Source organism: Scyliorhinus canicula, chromosome 7 (genome assembly GCF_902713615.1).
Source record: "Scyliorhinus canicula chromosome 7, sScyCan1.1, whole genome shotgun sequence".
NCBI classification, from domain to species: Eukaryota; Metazoa; Chordata; class Chondrichthyes; order Carcharhiniformes; family Scyliorhinidae; genus Scyliorhinus; species Scyliorhinus canicula.
This window is the reverse complement of record NC_052152.1, coordinates 122,110,606-122,132,619: the sequence shown is the minus strand read 5'-3', so window position 1 is coordinate 122,132,619 and position 22,014 is coordinate 122,110,606. Positions and strand designations below refer to the sequence as shown.

At 46.4% G+C, this 22,014-nt stretch overlaps 1 protein-coding gene across 1 annotated transcript in view; it reads right to left on the bottom strand.

Annotated features, from left to right (window-relative positions):
* Positions 1–18,186: 18,186 nt before the first annotated feature.
* The window catches only part of sms (spermine synthase), a 190,616-nt gene continuing 186,788 nt past the window's right edge, over positions 18,187–22,014 (bottom strand). The window contains exon 11 of the mRNA XM_038802847.1: positions 18,187–20,256. Coding sequence (XP_038658775.1) covers positions 20,226–20,256 — 31 coding nt within the window. The 3' untranslated portion in view covers positions 18,187–20,225. The remainder of the gene's footprint in view (positions 20,257–22,014) is intronic.

Here is a 22,014-nt window from a genome sequence, read left to right as displayed (position 1 = left end):
CTGCTGCCCTAAATCATTTATGTATATCACAAACAACAGTGGTCCAAGCACGGATCCCTGTGGAACACCACTGGTCACCTTTCTCCATTTTGAGACACGTCCTTCCACCACTACTCTGTCTCCTGTTGCCCAGCCAGTTCTTTATCCATCTAGCTAGTACATCCTGAACCCCATACGACTTCACTTTTTCCATCAACCTGCCATGGGAAACTTTATCAAATGCCTTACTAAAGTCCATGTATATGACATCTACAGCCCTTCCCTCATCAATTAACTTTGTCACTTCCTCAAAGAATTTGATTAGGTTTGTAAGACATGACCTTCCCTGCACAAAACCATGCTGCCTATCACTGATAAGTCTATTTTCTTCCAGATGTGAATAGATCCTATCCCTCAGTATCTTCTCCAACAGTTTGCCTACCACTGACGTCAAGCTCACGGGTCTATAATTCCCGCATTATCCCTGCTACCCTTCTTAAACAAAGGGACAACATTACCAATTCTCCAGTCCTCCGGGACCTCACCCGTGCTCAAAGATGCTGCAAAGATATCTTTTGCAGCTTTTTCGTCCCTCGCTTCCTCAGTAACCATTTATTTAAGAACTGTTTAACTGATAAATGTAAAGTTATTTTTTTGTTGTTAATGTGGTTAATTCTGTGTTTAAATTTAAGTTTGGTTTAACATTAAAAATACTAACTGGTCAGACTCATCACTCCTGGGTGAAGTATTTGACAAACTGCAAATTTTTGGGAGTTTCTCATCCGATACCCTAACAAAAATTGGGGTCTGGTGCAATATGCACACACACACATGAGCTGATCTTGTGGGTAGCACGGTAGCACATTGGGTACCACAATTGCTTCACAGCGCCAGGGTCCCAGGTTCCTGTTTGGGTCACTGTGCAGAGTCTGCACATTCTCCCTGTGTCTGCGTGGGTTTCCTCCTGGTGTTCCGGTTTCCTCCCACAAGTCCCAAAAGATGTAATGTTAGGTGAATTGGATAGTCTGAATTCTCTTTAAGTGTACCCGAACAGGCGCCGGAGTGTGGTGACTGGGGGCTTTTCACAGTAACTTCATTGCAGTGTTAATGTAAGCTTCCTTGTGACAATAAAGATTATTATTATTATTAGAAGGACTTTACAAAGACACTCAACCTAATGCTAACCATGAACCTAACATCTTCACAGGTGGAGGGTACAATGTTACAGCTTAGGATAGTAGCTTTTACAATCATCCCCCAATTCCCGCATGTATATTTATGCTTTCTTTGCCGGGAGCTCCCATCTCAAAAGTGGACATTACCAGATCAGAGGAAACAAGGAAGGTTTCATGGTTAAACATTTGGAAGGAGATGAGTGCTCAAAGATCAAAAAATAACAAGCTCAAAAGGAAGATGCCGGATGGGAATGTTCTCACATAGGGGGCGGGATTCTCCATCCTGCCAGTCCAGACGTCTGGTGCGCGCTCTCCAGGATTCTCCATCTAGTCAGCTGGACAATGGGGTTTCCCAATGTGGGCAGCCCCAGCCGTTAGGAAATCCCCGGCCTGTTGGCGCAACAGAGAATCCCGACAGCGGAGAATCCAGTCCAGGGTTTCCAACCTCTATCCTGCTCTTCATAAGTGAATGTTCAACATCATACTGCAAGAGCTGTTTGCCCCCTCTGGACACTGCAGGAACTCAAGCCTAAGGCATCTCCATTATATGGATCCCGATGGAGTTTACAAACCTTCCAATAGACTCTGATTTTAAAGAGTCGAGGCTCCAGCACAGATCCCTGTGGTACTCCACTTGTTAGTTTGCCAAGCTGAAAATGACCCATTTATTCTGACTATGTCCTGTTAGCCAATCTTTTACTCTGCAAATATATTGTCCCCCATCTTGTGTGGGGCTTTATGTGGCACCTTATCGAATGCCTTTTAGAAATCTCATTACACTGCATCTACTAGTTCTCCTTTATCCACCTCACTTAACATCCTCAAAGAAATGTAATAAATTTGTCAAAGACCATTTTTCTTTCACAAAAGCATGTTGATTGATGGTACTGTATTGTGATTTTCTAAATGTCTTGCTACCACCTTGCTAATAATAAGTTTCAGCATTTTCCAAATGACAGATGCCTGTAGTTCCTAGCTTCCTGCTGTCCTCCTTTTTTGAACCCAAGTATTATATTTGACGTTTTCCAATCCAGTGTTATCTTTCCAGAATCTCGGGAATTTTGGAAGATTACAATTTTCCCTCTGGAGATGACTATTGTTTTTAGTTCCTTGCTCCTATTTGCTTCTTAATTTTCTATTTTTCTTGGGTTGCTTTTCAAGCTTTCTACCATGAAAACAGATAAAACACCCGTTCAAATGTGCTCTGCCACTTCCTTCTTTCCCATAATTTCCCAGTCCCATCCTTTAAGAGACAAATGTTTACTTCAGTGACTCTCTTCCTTCTTACATACTTCTAGAACTCTTACTGTCTACTTTTATATTTCTCCCTCATTCAGCCAAGTAACTTAGATACCAAGACGCAGCAAACTGAGTTGCTTCCTATGCTTCAGAAACCTGGCAAGAGATAAAAAGATGCCTCTAAGTCAGAAAGCAGCGGGTGCTTACTTGAGGATTGACCTCAATGATTGGTGAGCCCCGAGGAATCAGCTTCACAACTCCAAATGAAGTAGTAAACTAGGGATCTAGTAAACTAGTAATCTTAGTGAGCCAGGGAATTACAAGATGAGTTAAGACATTGCATGATCATGTCAGATGAGATTTATTTTTTCTTTATAAATTTAGAGTTCCCAATTATTTTCTTCCAATTAAGGTTTGGTGGCCAATCCACCTAAACTGCACATCTTTGGGCTGTGGTTGACCCATGCAGACAAAGAACAAAGAACAATACAGCACAGGACCAGGCCCCTTCGACCCTCCAAGCCTGTACTGGTCATGATACCAACCTTTGCCAAAACCCTCAGCACTTCCTTGTGCCGTATCCCTCTATACCCATCCTATCCATGTGTTTGTCAAGATGCCTTTTGAATGCCGTTAATGTATCTGCTTCCACAACCGACCAGAGCAAAGCATGCCAGACACGCCCCACCTTCCGTGTACAAAACCTGCCTCGCACATCTCCTCTAAACTTTGCCCCACAGGCCTTAAACCTGTGTTTAAACCTATGTTAAGTGACTGACCCCTCCATCCTGGGAAAGAGTGCCTGCCCATCCACTCTATCCATGCCCCTCATAACCTGTAGACTCTATCAGGTCACCCCTCAACCTCCGCAGTTCTAATGAAAACAGTCCGAGTCTATTCAGCCTCTCCACATAGCTAACATCCTCCAGATAAGGCAATATCCTGGTAAACCTCCTCTGCACCCTCTCCATGTCCTTCTGGTAGTGTGGCGAATTGTGTGCAATATTCCAAGTGCGGCCATACCAAGTTTCCATACAACTGTAGCATCACTTACCGGTTTTTATACTCGAATGCCCTAATAACAAAAGTCCCCCCCCCCCCCACTCTAAATGCGGGTGGGCGGCACAGTAGTACAGTGTTTAGCACTGTTGCTTCACAGCACCAGGGTCCCAGGTTTGAATCCCGGCTTGGGTCACTGTCTGTGTGGAGTCTGCATGTTTACCTCGTCTGCGTGGGTTTCCTCCAGGTGTTCCGGTTTCCTCCCACAAGTCCCGAAAGATGTGCTGTCAGGTGAATTGGACATTCTGAATTCTCTCAGTGCACCCAAACAGGCGCCGGAATGTGGCGACTAGAGGATTTTCACAGTAACTTCATTGCACTGTTACTGTAAGCCTACTTGTGACAATAAAGATTATTAATTTTTTTTAAATTAAGAGGTAAATCCCCAAGCCTCCTCTCCTGCCCCCTCGTTTGGATCTGCCCCATATTCAATTTGTACCCGAGAACCGGCTGAATTCCTCCAATATGCCCATAATCCCCCCAAATAACTTCCAACGGGTTTGATATTTTGACAATAGATCGTCCACGTACAGCGAGACCCTATGCTCCACCCTCCCGCCTGCACTAGCCCCCTGCCAGTCCCTTGGCGCTCACAGCACCATTGTCAATGGCTCTATGTCCAAGGCACAGAGCAATGGGGAGAGTGAGCATCCCTGCCTCGTCCCACGGTGCAACTTGAAATACTCCCAACTCACCCGGTTCGTTCACACACTCGCTGTCTCCGCCCGTACGGCAACCGAACCCAATCTACAAACCCCTGCCCAAACCCAAACCACCTCTCAATCCACTCGGTCAAAGTCTTTCTCCACATCCATGGAGGCCACCACCTCCACACTTCATCCCTCCGGGACCATCATTATAACATTCAACAGCCGCCTGATGTTCGCCGATAGATGCCTCACCTTAACAAACCCAGTCTGATCTTCCCCTATCACCCCTGACACAGTTTTCAATCCTTGAGACCAAGATCTTGGCCAACAACTTAGCGTCCACATTTAATCATGAAATTAGCCTGTAGGACTCACACTGCTCCAGATCCTTGACCCCTCTTTAAAATTAAAGAGATCGAGGTCTACAATAATGTCGGGAGGGGGGCAGAGAAGCATCCCTTGCTCCCCCACCTCATTGAGCGCCTTACCAGCAGTGGCCCCAGGTCCCCCGAAAACCTTTTATAAAATTTCACCAGGAACCCATCCTGGCCCGGGTCCTTCCCCGCCTGCATCGCCCCCATACCCTCCAACAGCACAATGGGAGCTCCCAATCCCTCCACCAGGTCCTCCTCCACCCGAGAGAACTCCAACCCCTCCAAAAAAACTTCTTATTCATAGAATTTACAGTGCAGAAGGAGGCCATTCGAAAGAGCATCCCTACCCAAGCCCACACCTCCACCCTATTCCCATAACCCAGTAACCCCACCCAACAGCAGCAGGGTAGCATGGTGGTTAGCATAAATGCTTCACAGCTCCAGGGTCCCAGGTTCGATTCCCGGCTGGGTCACTGTCTGTGTGGAGTCTGCACGTCCTCCCCCTGTGTGCGTGGGTTTCCTCCGGGTGCTCCGGTTTCCTCCCACAGTCCAAAGATGTGCGGGTTAGGTGGATTGGCCATGCTAAATTGCCCGTAGTGTCCTAATAAAAGTAAGGTTAAGGGGGGGGTTGTTGGGTTACGGGTATAGGGTGGATACGTGGGTTTGAGTAGGGTGATCATGGCTCGGCACAACATTGAGGGCTGAAGGGCCTGTTCTGTGCTGTACTGTTCTATGTTCTATGTTCTAACACTAAGGGACATTTTGGACACTGAGGGCAATTTAGTATGGCCAATCCACCGAACCTGCACATCTTTGGACTGTGAGAGGAAACCGGAGCACCCGGAGGAAACCCACGTACACACGGGGAGAACATGCAGACTCCACACAGACAGTGACCCAGCCGGGAATCGAACCTGGGACCCTGGAGTTGTGAAGCAATTGTGCTAACCACGATGCTACCGTGCTTCCCTCCACCCCAGCCGGGGATTCTGAATCATACAATCTATTGTAAAAGTCCCCGAACACCCCACCTCACCGGGTCCAAGGCCATCTTCCCCACACATTCTTCACCCTTCCGATCTCCCTCGACGCCTCCTGCTTCCTCAACTGATGTGCCAACATCCGACTCGACTTTTCCCCGTATTGATAGACCTTTAGCCCTCCTCGACTGCCTCACCCATGGATATTAGTCCAAACTACATCTGAAGTTTCAGTCGCTCCCTCAACAACCCCGCCTCCGGGACCTCTGAATACCTCCTATTCACCTGCAGAATCTCATCCACGAACCTCGCCATCTCTACCCGCTCCATCTTGCCCCGATGCACCCGTATTGAAATAAACTCCCCCCCTTACCACTGCATTCAGTGCCTCCCATAGCGTAGTGGCCAAGGGACTGGCAGGGGGCTAGTGCAGGCGGGAGGGTGGAGCATAGGGTCTCGCTGTCCGTGGACGATCTATTGCTCAAAATATTAAACCCATTGATAAGAGTAATCAAGAAGGCATACAGCATGCTTGCCTTCATCGGACGGGGCATTGAGTACAAGAGTCGGCAGGTCATGTTACAGTTGTATAGGACTTTGGTTAGGCCACATTTGGAATACTGCGTGCAGTTCTGGTCACCACATTACCAGAAGGATGTGGATGCTTTAGAGAGGGTGCAGAGGAGGTTCACCAGGATGTTGCTGGTATGGAGGGTGCTAGCTATGAAGAAAGGTTGAGTAGATTAGGATTGTTTTCGTTGGAAAGACGGAGGTTCAGGGGGGAACCTGATTGAGGTCTACAAAATTATGAGAGGTATGGACAGGGCGGATAGCAACAAGCTTTTTCCAAGAGTGGGGGTATCAATTACAAGGGGTCACGATTTCAAGGTGAGAGGGGGAAAGTTTAAGGGAGATGTGCGTGGAAAGTTTTTTACGCAGAGGGTGGTGGTGCCTGGAACACTTTGCCAGCGGAGGTGGTAGAGACGGGCACGATAGCATCATTTAAGAGGCATCTAGACAGGTATATGAATGGGTGGGAACAGAGGGAAGTAGACCTTGGAAAATAGGCGACAGGTTTAGATAAAAGATCTGGATCGGTGCAGGCTGGGAGGGCCAAAGGGCCTGTTCCTGTGCTGCAATTTTCTTTGTTGTTTGTATCATTCAGCTCCACATATCCCTGAATAGCAGCCCTCACCTGCTCACCAACCTCATCTGCCAACAGCCCCACATTCAACCTTCACTGTGGCGCTGTTCATTCACCTGCAAGTCCACCCAATGCAGCGCAGGGTCCAAAACCACAATCGCCGTTTACTCCGAACTGACCACTTCCACCAACAACGTCCAGTTCCAACACAAAATAGTCGATCCGGGAGTACACCCTACATGCAAGGGAGAAAAACAAAAATTCCTTCGCTCCCAGCCTACCAAACCTCCACGGGTCCACTGCCCCCATAAGCTCCATAAACCCTCTCAATTCCTTCGCCACCGTCAATACTCTCCTCAACGTCAGGCTCGACCGATCCAATTTCAGCACAAGAAACATGTTAAAATCTCTCCTCCCCCCCCCCCCCCCACCCCCCACCATTATCAGCCAGTGAGAGTCCAGGTCTGGGATCTTCCCCAGCACCCATCTCACAAACCCTACATCATCCCAGTTCGGGGCATAAACATTCAGACATTCCCTCCAATTTCCCACTCATCATAATGAACCTCTCCCCAGAGTCTGCCACTGTTTCCCACTTCAAAAGCTACCTGCTTATTTATCAAGACCACCACCCCCCTCGTCCTCAAATCTAATCCTGAATTAATGAGCTGCCCTACCCACCCTTTCCTGAGCCTAGTTTGATCCCCAATCTTCAGGTGTGTTTCCTGCAAGAATGCCACATCGGCCTTTTAGCTCCTCAAATGCACGAACACGCGAGCCCTCTTGACCGGCCCATTCAGCCCTCTCACATTCCATGTGATCAGCCTGGTCGGGAGTGTTGACCCACCCCAGAATTTGTTCCTTGTCAAGAAATCGATGTAACCGCATCACTATTGCCGTTGACGGCTCGTTACCCTGCGGCTTCCTCATCAGCGTCCTGTGCACCCAGTAGGGGCCATTCAAAGACCCCCCTCTCCCAGGAACGTCTCCAACATATCGGTTACATATGAACCAGTGTCTGCCCTCTGGCAACCGCACAATCCTCCTGAAGCCACTTCTGGGTATCTTCCATCACCCTCATCTCGGCCGCCAACAAAGTAATCTGCTCCTCGTGCTCCCCCACCGTCACCTCCACCTTCTGGATCGCCTGGGTTTGAGACTCCAGCCTCAGCTCCATGTGGTCGATCCCCGCCTTAAACGGATCCTCGCCAGGTCCTCCAGACTTCTTTCTCTGCTGGGTGAACTTCTCGTTCAAGAAGTTCGACCAGCTGATCCATAGACCACTGAGATGGTAGAGCCGGTCTTTTACCCTCCGCCATCTTCCCCTGTGCCACAGGCAAAGTTTCTCACTCCAACAGCTTCTTTCACCTAAAATCACTTGTGTCCACAAATCCATCCACCGGTGGAATAAACTCTTCCTCCACCACTCCTGTACCTTTTCCCATTAAAACTTCTGTCCGTTAATCGGGGAATAGGCCCCAAAACACCACCACAAGCAAAGGCTGTCAAATGTGCGACTACTCACACCATGGCCGCCACCGGAAGCTGGAGATGAGATTTCTAAACATGTACAATTATGTTATAGCCTACATGGTTAGCAAATTAAACTTAATCTGGGTGCTACACTCGTCAAAGATCTGACTGAAGATGCTTACCCGATGATAACGGTAGACTGCCGCACGACGTGCTAAAGGAAATGTGGAGAAGAAACACCGTCTCCATTTCATGAACACCTTTCAACCACAAACTCGCTCTATCAACAGAAATGAATTGCTCAGATTTCAGAACTCAATAATGTCCTCCTGTGCAATTTTGTGATTGACACACCAAAGTACTCAAGGCTGGTTGGTTGGTTGCAGTTCTTTGTATTTGAACAGCAAACTAATAAAATATTTCACTTATGGTGAATTGCACCCAGTTTTCGGGTTTCAATTTTCTCCCCAGTATTGTTTAAAGTGGTATCAGTGATGCCGATCATGTAACTACCGGATTGTGTAAAAATCTATTTTATTCACTGGAGTCATTACAGCATAGATGGAGTCATTCACAGAAAAATACAGTGCAGAAAAGGCCCTTTGGCCCATCGAGTCTGCACCGCTGCATTAAAGGCATCTGATCTGCCAATCCTAATCCCATTTACCAGCACTTGGCACATAGCCTCGAATGTTAAAATATGCCAAGTGCTCTTCCAGGTACCTTTCAAAAGGATGTGAGGTAACCCGCCTCTACAACCCTCCCAGGCAGTGCTTTTCAGACTGTCCCCACCCTCTGGGTAAAAACGGTTTTCCTCAAATCACCCCTGAACCTCCCATCCCTCACCTTGAACTTGTGGCTCCTCAAAACCGACCCTTCAACTAAGGGGAACAGCTATTCCCTATCCATGCCCCTCATAATCATGTACACCTCGATCAGGTCGCTCCAGCGAAAACAATCCAAGCCTATCCAAACTCTCCTCATAACTAAAATGTTCCATCCAGGTAACATCCTGGTGAAATGCATTCACTCCAGTGTAATCACGTAGAACATAGAATTTACAGTGCAGGAGGCGGCCATTTGGTCCATCGAGTCTGCACCAGCCCTTGGAAAGAGCACCCCACTTAAGCCCACACTTCCACCCTATCCCCGTAACCCCGCCTCACCTTTTTGGACACTAAGAGAAATTTAGCATTGCCAATCTATCTAACCTGCACATCTTTGGACTGTGGGAGGAAACTGGAGCACCCGGAGGAAACCCACACTGACAGGGGGAGAACATGCAGACTTCGCAGTGACCCAAACCGGGAATCAAAACTGGGACCCCGGAGCTGTGAAGTCACAGTGCTAACCACTGTGCTACCGCGCCACCCATCCTTCCTATAATTCAGCGACCAGAACTGCACACAGTACTCCAGCTGTGGCCTCACCAATGTTCTATATAACTCCAACATGACTTCCTTTCTTTTGTAATCTGTGCCATAATTGATAAAGGCAAGTGTACCATATGCCTTTTTCACCAACCTATTAACCTGCCCTTCTGCCTTCAGAGATCTATGGACAAACACGCCATGATCTCTTTGTTCCTCAGGACTTCCCATTGTGGTGCCATTCATTGAATATTTCCTTGTCAAATTGCTCCTTCCAAAGTGATACAGTGTCACACTTTTCAGGATTAAATTCCATCTGCCACTTTTCTCCCATTTGACCATTCCAGACCATCAAGTATATGCCAGCTCTCCAGAGCATTCCAGTCAGCCCCATGCCCTGCTCGAACCCCAGTCCTGTAGTAGTGTGCCCATCCATTATCACCACTTTCATCACTCTTGGGTAGCGAGTTTTAGATTATTGCTAGTCGCTGTGGAAAAATGTTTTCTCACATCCCCTTCACCAAACCTTCAATCTGTCTTCTCTAGTCCTTGTATCATCAGCCAATGGGTACAGTGTCATAATCCTGTCTTCCGTTAACAAATCACCCCTTAATCTTCTCTGCTCCAAGAACCCCAGCTTCTCCAACTGAACCTTGTAGATAAATCCCCGCATCCCTGGAGCCCCAAACTTGCACAACCTTTCATCTTTCCTCAAGTGTGGTCACCAGGACTGGATGTAATACTCTCTAGTTCTGGTCTAACCAGGATTTTATAGAGGTTCAGCATAATCTCCTTACTCTTGTACCTCTCAAGACCCCATAATCTTTGTTAATCACTCCCAATACATCCTGCAGATCTGTGCAGAGGAAATCCAAGCTTCTCTGTCCCTGTACAATAACATGGCCAAACTGGCTTTGTCCTGGATGATGTTGAGCTGAGTGGTGTTGGAGCAGCTCACATCCAAGCAACTGGAGAGTATTGCATCACACTCCTGCCTTGTAAATGCTGTAAAGTTTATAGGGATCCAGGTGGTGAGGCACCAGTCACATAATGCTCAGCCTGTGACTCATTCATGTGGTCACAGCATTTATTTATTTATTGTTAAAATTCGTGGAGTTTGGAAGAATTTAGAAATGTTATTGAAACAGACATGGACAGTAGATACAGAATACAAGAATTAACTTCTGAAATAGCCAAACCAAATAACTGGTAGTCATTTGAAATATCAGTCAACAACAAACAAATTTATTGAGGTCAACTTGCCTCCTACTGGTAATGCAAGTTAGTAACATACAGCTTCTCCAGTTGTCATAGTATTTATAGTTAGGTTTCTGACTAATGGTAAGCCACACAGGATATTGATAATGGGGGATTCATGCCATTGACGCCCATGTTAAGGGGAGATAGAACAAAGAACATAGAACGATACAGCGCAGTACAGGCCCTTCGGCCCACGATGTTGCACCGACATGGGAAGTCAAAAACTAAAGGCCATCTAACCTAGACTATGCCATTATCATCCATATGCTTATCCAATAAACTTTTAAATGCCCTCAATGTTGGTGAGTGCACAGACAGTATGGGAAGGGGATTTATACTGTTATTAGACAGGAGCTGGGGAGCATAAAGTGGGAACAGTTGGTCCCAGGGAGATGCACAACAGTAATGCAGGGGTTGTTTAAGGAGCACTTGCTGCAAGTGCTGGATAGTTTTGTCCCACTGAGACGAGGAAGGAATAGTAAGGTGAAGGAGCCATGGATGACAAGAGAAGTGGAGCTTCGAGTCAAGAGGAAGAAGGAAAGTTACGTAAAGTTGAGGAAGCAAGGATCTGACTTGGCTCTAGAGGTAGCCAGGAAGGAACTCAAAAATGGACTGAGGAGAGCGAGAAGAGGGCATGAAAAAGCCCTAGCGAGAAGGATTAGGGAAAACCCCGAGGCGTTCTACACTTCTGTGAGAAATAAGAGGATGATCAGAGTGAGAGTGGGGCCAATCAGGGATAGTGGAGGGAACTTGTGCCTAGAGTCTGAGGAGATGGGGGAGGCCCTAAATGAACATTTTGCTTCAGTATTCACTGGAGAGAGAGACCTTGCTGTCATGAGAACAGTGTGAACCAGGTTAATAGACTCAAATAGGAACTCGATAAGGTTTGTGAGGCATGACCTACCCTTCACAAAACCATGCTGACTATCCCTAATCATGTTATTCCTATCTAGATGATTATAAATCGTATCTTTTATAATCCTCTCCAAGACTTTACCCACAACAGACGTGAGGTTCACCGGCCTATAGTTACCGGTGTTATCTCTACTCCCCTTCTTGAACAAAGGGGCCACATTTGCTATCCTACAGTCCTCTGGCACTATTCATGTAGCCAATGATGACATAAAAATCAAAGCCAAAGGCTCAGCAATCTCTTCCCTGGCTTCCCAGAGAATCCTAGGATAAATCCCATCAGGCCCCGGGGACTTTCCAGAATAGCCAACACTTCTTCCCTACGCACCTCAATGCCATCTATTCTAATAGCCTGGGTCTCAGCAGTCTCCTCCACAACATTATCTTTTTCCTGAGTGAATACTGACGAAAAGTATTCATTTAGTATCTCGCTTATCTCCTCAGCCTCCACACACAACTTCCCACACACAACTTCCCACCACTGTCTTTGACTGGCCCTACTCTTACCCTAGTCATTCTTTTATTCCTGACATACCTATAGAAAGCTTTTGGGTTTTCCTTGATCCTACCTGCCAAAGAATTCTCATGTCCCCTCCTTGCCCGTCTTAGCTCACTCTTTAGATGCTTCCTCGCTTCCCTGTAACTATCAAGCGCCCCAACTGAAACTTCACGCCTCACCTTCACATAGGCCTCCTTCTTCCTCTTAACAAGAGATTCCACTTCTTTGGTAAACCACGGTTCCCTCGCTCGACCCCTTCCTCCCTGCCTGACTGGTACGTACTGATCAAGAACACGCAATAGCTGTTCCTTGAACAAGCTCCACATATAGAACATAGAACGATACAGCGCAGTACAGGCCCTTCGGCCCACGATGTTGCACCGACATGGGAAGTCAAAAACTAAAGGCCATCTAACCTACACTATGCCATTATCATCCATATGCTTATCCAATAAACTTTTAAATGCCCTCAATGTTGGCGAGTTCACTACTGTTGCAGGTAGGGCATTCCACAGCCTCACCACTCTTTGCATAAAAAACCTACCTCTGACCTCTGTCCTACATCTATTACCCCTCAATTTAAGGCTATGTCCCCTCGTGCTAGCCACCTCCATCCGCGGGAGAAGGCTCTCACTGTCCACCCGATCTAACCCGCTGATCATTTTGTATGCCTCTATTAAGTCACCTCTTAACCTTCTTCTCTCTAACGAAAACAACCTCAAGTCCATCAGCCTTTCCTCATAAGATTTTCCCTCCATACCAGGCAACATCCTGGTAAATCTCCTCTGCACCCATTCCAAAGCTTCCACGTCCTTCCTATAATGAGGCGACCAGAACTGTACGCAATACTCCAAATGCGGCCGTACTAGAGTTTTGTACAGCTGCAACATGACCTCATGGCTCCGGAACTCAATTCCTCTAACAATAAAGGCCAACACACCATAGGCCTTCTTCACAACCCTATCAACCTGGGTGGCAACTTTCAGGGATCTATGTACATGGACACCCAGATCCCTCTGCTCATCCACACTGCTAAGAATTTTACCATTAGCCAAATATTCCGCATTCCTGTTATTCTTTCCAAAGTGAATCACCTCACACTTCTCTACATTAAACTCCATTTGCCACCTCTCAGCACAGCTCTGCAGCTTATCTATGTCCCTCTGTAACCTGCAACATCCTTCCACACTGTCTACAACTCCACCGACTTTAGTGTCGTCTGCAAATTTACTCACCCAACCTTCTGTGCCCTCCTATAGGTCATTTATAAAAATGACAAACAGCAACGGCCCCAGAACAGATCCTTGTGGTACGCCACTCGTAACTGAACTCCATTCTGAACATTTGCCATCAACCACCACCATCTGTCTTCTTTCAACTAGCCAATTTCTGATCCACATCTCTAAATCACCCTCAATCTCCAGCCTCCGTATTTTCTGCAATAGCCGACCGTGGGGAACCTTATCAAACGCTTTACCGATATCCAGTGTGCCCAACCCTTGCAGCCTACTTCTCCAACCTACACATCCTAAGTCATGTCTAATGGCATCATAATTGCCCTTCCCCCAGCTGTAACTCTTGCCCTGCGGGGTATACTTATCCTTTTCCATCACTAATGTAAAGGTCACCGAATTGTGGTCACTGTCTCCAAAGTGCTCACCTACCTCCAGATCTAACATCTGGCCTGGTTCATTACCCAAAACCAAATCCAATGTAGCCTCACCTCTTGTTGGCCTGTCAACATATTGTGTCAGAAAACCCTCTTGCACACATTGTACAAAGAACGACCCATCTAATGTACTCAAACTATATCTTTTCCAGTCAATTTTGGAAAGTTAAAGTCTCCCATAACAACTACCCTGTTACTTTCGCTCTTTTCCAGAATCATCTTCGCCATCCTTTCCTCTACATCCCTAGAACTATTAGGTGGCCTATAGAAAACTCCCAACAGGGTGACCTCTCCTTTCCTGTTTCTAACCTCAGCCCATACTATCTCGGAAGAACAGTCCCCATCTAGCATCCTTTCCGCCACCGTAATACTGTCCTTGACTAGCAGCGGCACACCTCCCCCTCTTTTGCCCCCAGCAGGGTAGCATGGTGGTTAGCATAAATGCTTCACAGCTCCAGGGTCCAGGTTCGATTCCCGGCTGGGTCACTGTCTGTGTGGAGTCTGCACGTCCTCCCCCTGTGTGCGTGGGTTTCCTCCGGGTGCTCCGGTTTCCTCCCACAGTCCAAAGATGTGCGGGTTAGGTGGATTGGCCATGCTAAATTGCCCGTAGTGTCCTAATAAAAAAGTAAGGTTAAGGGGGGGGGGGTTATTGGGTTACGGGTATAGGGTGGATACGTGGGTTTGAGTAGAGTGATCATGGCTCGGCACAACATTGAGGGCCGAAGGGCCTGTTCTGTGCTGTTCTATGTTCTCTGAGCTTACTAAAACACCTAAACCCCGGAACCTGCAACAACCATTCCTGTCCCTGCTCTATCCAGGTCTCTGAAATGGCCACAACATCGAAGTCCCAGGTACCAACCCATGCTGCCAGTTCCCCTACCTTATTTCATATACTCCTGGCATTGAAGTAGACACACTTCAAACCACCTACCTGAACACTGGCACCCTCCTGCAAAGTCAAATCTGTGCTCCTGACCTCTATACTCTCAATCTCCCGTACCCCAAAACTACAATCCAGGTCCCCATGCCCCTGCTGAATTAGTTTAAACCCCCCCAAAGAGCACTAACAAATCTCCCCCCAGGATATTGGTGCCCCTCATGTTCAGATGTAGACCATCCTGTCTATAGAGGTCCCACCTTCCCCAGAAAGAGCCCCAGTTATCCAGAAATCTGAATCCCTCCCGTCTGCACCATCCCTGTAGCCACGTGTTTAATTGCTCTCTCTCCCTATTCCTCGTCTCACTATCACGTGGCACGGGCAACAACCCAGAGATAACAGTTTGTTCTCGCTCTGAGCTTCCATCCTAGCTCCCTAAAGGCCTGCCTGACATCCTTGTCCCCTTTCCTACCTATGTCGTTAGTGCCAATGTGGACTACGACTTGGGGCTGCTCCCCTTCCCCCTTAAGGACCCGAAAAACACGATCCGAGACATCACGTACCCTTGCACCTGGGAGGCAACATACCAAACGTGAGTCTCTCTCGCTCCCACAAAATCTCCTATCTGTGCCCCTGACTATTGAGTCCCCAATTACTAATGTTCTACTCCTATCCCCCCTTCCCTTCTGAGCAACAGGGACAGACTCCGTGCTAGAGTCACGTACCCCATAGCTTACCCCTGGTAAGTCGTCCCCCCAAGTATCCAAAACGGTATACTTGTTACTCAGGGGAACGACCGCAGGGGGTCCCTGCACTGACTGCTTCCTCCCAGTCCCTCTTACAGTTACCCATCTATCTCCAGTCTTTGGTGTAACTATTTCCCTGAAGCTCCCATCTATGACCCCCTCTGCCTCCCGAATGATCCGAAGTTCATCCAACTCCAGTACCGTAACACGGTCTTGTAGGAGCTGGAGATGGCTGCACTTCCTGCAGGTAAAATCAGCAGGGACACAAACGGCATCCCTCACCTCAAACATCCTGCAGGAGGAACATTGCACTGCCTTCTCTGCCATCCCTCTTAGTTCCCACCAAGTTCTGGTAAACAAAAATAAAATAAATTTTAAAAAAATAATAATATAATATAGCATTTACCTGCTCACACCAATGGGTCTTATTATTAGAGGAGGAGGGCGGGTGGGAGACACTATACGTGTAGTGTCTCGGGTATCCTCTCCATCAGAATTTATTGGCTAGGGGAAAATCCTTCCCAGAAGTCCGCGGGTCGTACTTCCGGTTCCCGCCTTATATTATCTTCCCGCCGCTCTCCTCGCGCTTTCACTGACTCACCGCCGCTCTCCTCGCGCTCTTTCACTGACGCACCGCCGCTCTCCTCGCGCTTTTATCGTGTCCCCGCCGCTCTCCTCACGCTTTTATCGTGTCCCCGCCGCACTCCTCGCTCTGTGTCCCGCCGCTCTCCTCACGCTTTCACTGACTCACCGCCGCTCCTCGCGCTCTTTCACTGACTCACTGCCGCTCTCCTCGTGCTTTTATCCTGTGTCCCCACCGCACTCCTTGCTCTGTGTCCTGCCGCTCCCCTCGCGCTCTTTCACTGACTCTCCGCCGCTCTCAGTGTCCTGCCGCTCCCCTCGCGCTCTTTCACTGACTCACCGCCGCTCTCCTCGTGCTCTTTCACTGAGAGATGATTAGATTCTTGCTTTTACTTGCCACGGTGTCACAGCAGCACGGTGGCAGTGGTTAGAACTACTGCCTCACAGGGCCAGGGTGTGATTCCGACCTCGGGTGACTTGTGTAGAGTTTGCACATTCTTCCCATGTATCTGTGGGTTTCCTCCCACAGATTGTGTAGGTTAAGTGGATTGGCTGCGCTAAACTGCTCCTAGGTGGAGTTACAGGGATAGGGTGGGTGTTTGGATTTGGCGTAGGTAGTGTGCTCCTTCAGAGGGTTGGTGCAGACCTGATGGGCCAAATGAGCTCCTTCTGCGCTGTAGTGATTCCATGAGACCATTATCAGACCTCAGGTTGCCCCAGGTCTTGGTGCATGTGGGTACAGACTACTTCAATATTGGAGGAACTGAATATAAAAGTAAAGAGGTTGTGCTTCAGTCATACAGGGTATTGGTGAAATCACCTCTGGAGTACTGTGTGCAGTTTTGGTCTCCTTATTCTTGAATGTAAATGTGTTGGAAGCAGATCAAAGGTAGGTTACTAAATCGATATCCAGAATGAGCAGTTTTTCTTATGAGGAATGATTGGACAGACTGGGCTTGTTTACAGTTTAGACTTGAAGTATATAAAATCCTGAACAGTTACGAGATGGTGGACATGGAATAGTCCAAACAACCCAATATGGGCACTGATTAGCGGATTACTTGAGCAAGTTACTGATAGATGTTACTTGAAGACACCTCCCATCACTTTGCTGATGATTGAGAGTAGACAGATAGTGGAATAACGGACCAGATTAGATTGGAACGGTCAGAGATTGTTACCAACGTGTGTCCAGCCAACGATCAGGGACACTTCCATGATAAATTTTATACCAATAGTTTGGCATTCATCAATAACTATTACTCTCCTCTTTGTTCAACAAGAAATAAGCCAAACCATGATCTATACTGCAAGAAGTCTTAGAACACCAGGTTAAAGTCCAACAGGTTTTTTTCAAATCACCAATTTTCAGAGCACTGCTCCTTCCTGTTCCAGAAATAGACAAAGTCAAAGATGCCAGACAATGCTTTGAACGCGAGCATTTGCAGGTAATTAAGTCTTTACAGATCTGGAGATAAGGGGAACCTCAGGTTGAGGTGTGAATTGTCTCAAGCCAGGACAGTTGGTAGGATTTTGCAAGCCCAGGCCAGATGGGGGGGGAATGAACGTAATTGAGCGGAACTTGGCTGCAAGTTTCTGCTCGGTAATTCTGCGTTGTCGCGCTTCCTGAAGAACTACTTGGAGAACGCTTACCCGGAGATCAGAGCTGAATGCCCTTGACTGTTGAAGTGTTCCCCGACTACTGAAGTATTCCCCGACTGGAAGGGAACATTCCTGCTTAGCGATTGTCGCACGATGTCCGTTCATCCATTGTCGCAAGGTCTGCATGGTCTCGCCATTAATTACCTGCAAATGCTTGCATTCAAAGCATTATCTTGCATCTTTGACTTTGTCTATATATCTATATATATATGTTTCTGGAACATACCTCTTCATTCACCTGAGGAAGGAGCAGTGCTCTGAAAGCTAGTGTTTGAAACAAACCTGTTGGACTTTAACCTGGTGTTGTAAGACTTCTTACTGTGCTCACTCCAGTCCAACGCCGGCATCTACAGATCATGATCTGTAAGGGTCAGTGGGGTATCGTTGTGTGTCCCATAGCTTGGTGATCTTACAAAATTGTTTGACCTAGTACTGGACATTTCCCGATGGTATTAATGACACACTTCCACATCAAACCTGGAAAGAGAACACACTATTTACACCAGAAAGAAGCAAATGAGAAAGGCTGCAATATGTTTTTGGTTTAAACAGTTTATAGTAGGATACAGTGCTGCATCAGAGTAGCCTTAAAATCCTTGATCAATATCAATATACACACATTTCAACAAGCTCAAAATGAAACAAAAATTCAATTTGTGAAGACTTTTATTGTAAGGTTTACTGCACTCTTTTTAAAACCACAGAACTAAATTGTCACTGATAATTCCAATATAAACTCTTGTGCTACTGCACCTGTTCACAGTTCTACACAATGGGAGCAGCATTTAGTGCAAAGGTTGAAAATTATAAATCTCAACTGTTGTGTCGTTGCCAATTGTTTGACATGCGGAAAGTGTTTCAGAAACATTAGAATTACTGTCTGCTGCTGTTCTCATTTGATGTAATATTTTCGGACTTGAGCTACAAGGCAAGGCCCTGCAGAAACTAGGACTGTGCCGAGCAAATAATATATTGTGTTGTACGAGGAAAAGAAATAGGACACAAGTACATCCCTTACCGAAAGGCGTTCAAATTTCTATTGCTAAAACAGTATTGAAAAGTCCAGGAAGTGGGCATAAACAATCCTCCTGCAATCATTTTGTCCAGCTCAATTTCTCCAAATTGAGACATCAATTCTGGTTCTCAAACTTCACTCTGCAATTTAATAGAATGAGGGTGAGGGGCAGCGGGAAGCTGGTCAATTTAAAGGAAGTCTCGACCATTAAGGTTGCTATGTTTAGTAGCTGATTCAATACTCTGCATCACAAACATTTGTCAAATGGAAAAGATGGTGGTCCAATGCTTACTTTTCAAGGTGGTTCAATAAAGCTGCGATACCGGCATGAAGTTATCTCCATTCGAGTTAAGAGTTACTATTGACATGAATACCATGAACCCTGATCCACACTCACTGCGATTGAGACTGCCAAAAGATTGTCCTGGCTCTAGGATAACTGGGATTTGATCAAAATACACAGGAGGTCGGGTAAATGCGAATGCAACTGCTGAAGGGTGATTAACTGTTCCTGTAACTTAGAAAGGCAGTTTAGGTGAAGTTTTTCGATATTTGATTCAAAAGATCAAAGCTTCATGTTTGCTAAGTCTCCTTAGAGCTTAGACCCATTTCCAAAAGTTGTTATTGTTCCCATGTCTGCAGAAATATCAATGGTGCAATTTTTAAATGATAGATTTACGGTTAGGATGATACTATTATAACCTGTTGCTCATTCATATCTTAACCAAAATAAATACTGACAGAAGGTTGCTCAGTTCTCAGTCCTAGAATGAAAACATTTTCACTCAGGCAGAAAGGAAAACAGTTCTGCTGTGATTAATGAATAAATAAATAGATCACCCTAATATTAGCAACTTCCCTGGACAAAGAACAGCAAATATATGTTCACATGTTGAGAGAAAATGTCCAAACAATGATTCCCTCTTTTTTTCCGTAAATGAACATTTAACTCAACATTTTCTTATCATTACCCCTTTCAAAATGCTACAGTAATAAGTTTATACCAAAATAACGTCAATATTTGTGTTTATTCTGAAAACATAGCAAATAAATTAAAAAAATCAATTTCCAAACTAATGATCGTTGACATAGGAATACGAGACAGCAGGCTGAAATATGCGAAGACAATCAAGATAAAAACTTAACTGGAATAAAATATTACCCACCAAACAAATTGTGAATTTGCCTGTCACACATCCACAAAGTAAAAGATCTAGATTCACATTTACAGCAACATTCAGAAGTCCAGTGCAGTCAGCATTTTGCCCTGCACTCCCATTTAAAATGTAAATGAATAGACGTTTAAAAAAAAACACATCCCAGCAAAATATACAAGTCGCGTCTTTCCTGAAATGAGAAATTGCGTCACAGCACAATGCAAGACACCTTGGCCAGCAGCCGCGATAAGTACACAGCATTTCTTCAGTTTGAGAAAGATCATGCACCAAGGTGCATGCTAAAAAGCATCATGCAGCACAAAGCCCCGTCATCCTTATCATTAAGAATTTTATTGATTTTCATAAAATGACAACTCGCAACTTTCCCTTGAAAAGTAATGTACTACTTTTTCCAAACTGTGTAGAACACCCATCTGAACAAGGAGCTTAAGGAAATTTGAGGTTTACATTTGAGGCACAATAAAAACTCTTTGTACGTCAAAATATTAAAGAGTAAAGACAAACACTTTGAAAGCACTACGAAAATAAAATTGGGCCGTATGGTGGCACAGTGGTTAGAACTGCTGCCTCAGCACCAGGTACCCGGGTTCGATTGCAGTCTTGGGTGACTGCCTGTGTGGAGTTCGTACGTTCTCCCCATATCCATGTGTTTCCTCCAGGTGCTCCGGTTTCCTCCCACAGTCCAGATGTGTAGGTTAAGTGGATTGGCCATGATCAATGTGTGGGGTTACGTGGATGGAGCAGAGGAGTGGGCCTAGGTAGAGTGTTCTTTTGGAAGGTTGGTGCAGACTTGATGGGCCAAATGGCCAACTTTTGCACTGTAGGGGTTTGATAGAAAATGAAGTTTCGCAATATTTTGCCTAATGACAAGGAAGCTAACTAAAAAAATTCTGGGTGTGTTTAATAGTGCAGTATGTCAAGTCTGTTGGTCATGCGGAATGATTTAGTTAGACTGCAACAATGACCTGCATTTATAGAACAATTTTTAAAGTAGAAAGAAATCCCAAGACACTTCACAGAGAAGTAAAAAATGGAAGATGATATTTTGATGGATTAACTAAAGCTTGGTCAAAGGGCTGGGCAGCACAGTAGCATTGTGGATAGCGCAATCGCTTCACAGCTCCAGGGTCCCAGGTTCGATTCCCGGCTTGGGTCACTGTCTGTGCAGAGTCTGCACATCCTCCCCGTGTGTGCGTGGGTTTCCTCCAGGTGCTCCGGTTTCCTCCCACAGTCCAAAGATGTGCAGGTTAGGTGGATTGGACATGATAAATTGCCCTTAGTATCCAAAATTGCCCTTAGTGTTGGGTGGGGTTACTGGGTTATGGGGATAGGGTGGAGGTGTTAACCTTGGGTAGGGTGCTCTTTCCAGGAGCTGGTGCAGACCCGATGGGCCGAATGGCCACCTTCTGCACTGTAAATTCTATGACTGACTGTCTAGAACAAGGGATCATAGTCTCAGGATACAGGGTAGGCCATTTAGGACTGAGATGAGGAAAATTTTCTTCACTCAGAGGGTGGTGAACCTGTGGAATTCTCTATCAAGTCATTGAATATATTTATTAAGAAAATAGATTTCTAGACTCGAAAGGTATTACGGAGTATGGGGAGGGGGAGCACGGCGTTTGGTACTGAGCTAGAGGGGTAGCCTTGATTGTGTTGAATGGCAGAGCAGGTTTGAAGGACAGCACGGTGGCACAGTGGCTAGAACTGCTGCCACACAGCTCCAGGGTCCCAAGTTCAATTCCGGCCTCAGGTGACTGTGCGGAGTTTGCACTTTCTCCCCGTGTCTGGGTGGGTTTCGTCCGGGTGCTTCGGTTTCCTCCCACAGCCCAAAGGTTTGCAGATTAGGTGGATTGGCCATGCTAAATTGTCCCTTAGTGTCCAAAACGGTCAGGTTACTGGGTAGGGCGGAAGCCTGGGCTTAAGTCGGGTGCTCTTTCCAAGGGCCGATGATGATTCAATGGGATGATTCACTGTACATTCTTATGACTATCCCACTCCAATTTTCCACGTTTCTGTGTATTGAGCAATACCTCAAATTTGAAATACTTGTTTTGAAAACCCCGCCCTGGCCTCCCTGTCCCTAATCTCCACAAGCGTGGCAACATTCAGATCTGCACTCCTCCAACACTGACATCTCCAATTTTAACTGCTCCACCACTGGCAGCTGT